Raw genomic sequence first — 2,684 nt, 5'->3', positions numbered from 1 at the left:
TCACCATTTTACCATTTTACCATTTCCAAATCCTCAAAGATTTCCCAGACATATTTATTATGCTTGTTTCTAATATTTCCTCTCTGCAAAATATCTGTCATTTCAATGACGCAAAGAATATTTCTCTTGGCAAAACATTTTCCTGAGATATATTATTATTATTATTATTATTATTGTCTATTGTAATCGTAACAGCTCTTATTGTTCTTGACTGCAGATATAGATATTTTTGATGATGATGATGAGGAGGAGGAGGAGGAGGAGGAGGAGGAGGAGGAGGAGGACCATGATCATAATGGTGGTGATGGTGATGGTGGTGGTGGTGGTGGTGATGATGGTGATGATGATGGTGATGGTGATGGTGGTGGTGGTGTGGTGGTGGTAGTGGTGATGATAATGATGATGATGATGATGGTGATGGTGATGGTGATGGTGATGGTAGTGGTGGTGATGATAATGATGATGATGATGATGGTGATGGTGATGGTGATGGTAGTGGAGGTGATGATGATGATGATGATGATGATGATGGTGATGGTGATTGTGATGGTGGTGGTGGTGGTGGTGGTGGTGGTGGTGGTGGAGGTGATGATGATGATGATGGTGGTAATGGTGATGGTGGAGGTGGTGGTGGTGGTGGTGGTAGTGGAGGTGATGATGATGATGATGGTGATGGTGATGGTGATGGTGGTGGTGGTGGTGGTGGTGGTGGTGTGGTAGTGGAGGTGATGATGATGATGATGATGATGGTGATGGTGATGATGATGATGATGATGGTGATGGTGGTGGTGGTGGTTATGATGATGATGATGACGACGACGACGATAAGGTCGATGGTGATGAGGTTCATGACGAGGAAAATTGTGAGGATGATGATGGTGATGTGGTGGCCTTAGATATCTGCTACAGTTATGTCTGTTGTCAGTTTGTTGTCTCAATGAAAGGAGAACCATTCTAACCCCACCCCCGTTTGTAAATAGCAGTTATCTCTGCCTATGTCAGAATTAAGGCTATAATGAAAAGGACAACAATAATAAGAAAAGCGATAGACGGTGAGATATTTCGAAATCGGTGAGGATTCCTGAAGAATCGATTCAGGAAGAACAGAATTATAAAGCATAAATTTGAAAAAATGAAGCGATTCCTCTGAATAGGAAGACATCTGTTTGTGTCAAAGAAACCATAAATATTGCGTTACCATGACTATGAAGAACAATTGCGATTTTACAGCTTTGTTCTTTGACCGACTGACCGACGTAGGCTGAAAGTAGATATGTTCTTTGACCGACGTAGGCTGAAACTAGATATGTTCTTTGACCGACGTAGGCTGAAAGTAGATATGTTCTTTGACCGACGTAGGCTGAAAGTAGATATGTTCTTTGACCAACATAGGCTGAAAGTAGATGCGTTCTTTGACCAACGTAGGCTGAAAGTAGATATGTTCTTTGAGCGACGTAGGCTGAAAGTAGATATGTTCTTTGACCGACGTAGACTGAAAGTAGATATGTTCTTTGACCGACGTAGGCTGAAAGTAGATATGTCTTTGACCGACGTAGGCTGAAACTAGATATGTTCTTTGACCGACGTAGGCTGAAAGTAGATATGTTCTTTGACCGACGTAGGCTGAAAGTAAATATGTTCTTTGACCAACATAGGCTGAAAGTAGATGCGTTCTTTGACCAACGTAGGCTGAAAGTAGATATGTTCTTTGAGCGACGTAGGCTGAAAGTAGATATGTTCTTTGACCGACGTAGACTGAAAGTAGATATGTTCTTTGACCGACGTAGGCTGAAAGTAGATATGTTCTTTGACCGACGTAGGCTGAAACTAGATATGTTCTTTGACCGACGTAGACTGAAAGTAGATATGTTCTTTGACCGACGTAGGCTGAAAGTAGATATGTTCTTTGACCGACGTAGGCTGGAAGTAGATATGTTCTTTGACCGACGTAGGCTGAAGATAAATATGTTTTTTGACCGACGCAGGCTGAAAGTAGATATGCTCTTTGACCGACGTAGGCTGAAAGTAAATATGTTCTTTGACCGACGTAGGCTGAAAGTAGATATGTTTTTTGACCGATGTAGGCTGAAAGTAGATATGTTTTTTGACCGACGTAGGCTGAAAGCAGATATGTTCTTTGAGCGCCGTAGGCTGAAAGTAGATATGTTCATCTGAGCCTCATTTTTTCCAATATTCCTTCACCTTTTGAGGAAATTTACTGAAGAATATCATCTGTATGGTCATCCCCCTCATCGAACGACGCGTAGAGAAACCGTTTCGGTCCCGTCCATCATAGAACATATTTCGTCCTTGGCACCAAGCAGATGAACACCTTAGTCTTGCACAGTGAAATGAAAATGTTGGCGCAGTCTTTACTTTAATCGCGTCTACTTTACTCCATTCCTTCTTACCACAACTGCTGCTTGACATTACTTTGCAAGTGAACACTACTGCAACAGTTTTGTTTCTGTGGCACAAAGGAAACAGAATCGATTTTCAGATTTCCGTATCTCTGGATTTTATTGGTAGATGATGAGGTCACGCATGGCCGCATCGATAGGTCAACGGTTTCGAGAAACTTTGTTCAGTATTTCGGTTTAAAGCTTTTCTGGAATACACTACACATGTCAAATTATTACCGGACGCTTACTCGCCTCTTAAGCGACTGATTCAAAGCAAAATAA

At 41.7% G+C, this 2,684-nt stretch overlaps 1 protein-coding gene across 1 annotated transcript; it reads left to right on the top strand.

Moving 5' to 3' along the window:
* Nucleotides 1–1,569: 1,569 nt before the first annotated feature.
* Nucleotides 1,570–2,175, top strand: LOC115223115. Its single transcript, XM_029793526.1, has one exon. It carries the CDS (start codon nucleotides 1,570–1,572, stop codon nucleotides 2,173–2,175), a length of 606 nt encoding a protein of 201 aa, XP_029649386.1.
* The last annotated feature ends 509 nt before the right edge of the window (nucleotides 2,176–2,684 follow it).

Source organism: Octopus sinensis, linkage group LG22 (genome assembly GCF_006345805.1).
Source record: "Octopus sinensis linkage group LG22, ASM634580v1, whole genome shotgun sequence".
NCBI classification, from domain to species: domain Eukaryota; kingdom Metazoa; phylum Mollusca; class Cephalopoda; order Octopoda; family Octopodidae; genus Octopus; species Octopus sinensis.
This window is presented reverse-complemented; position numbering and strand designations above follow the sequence as displayed.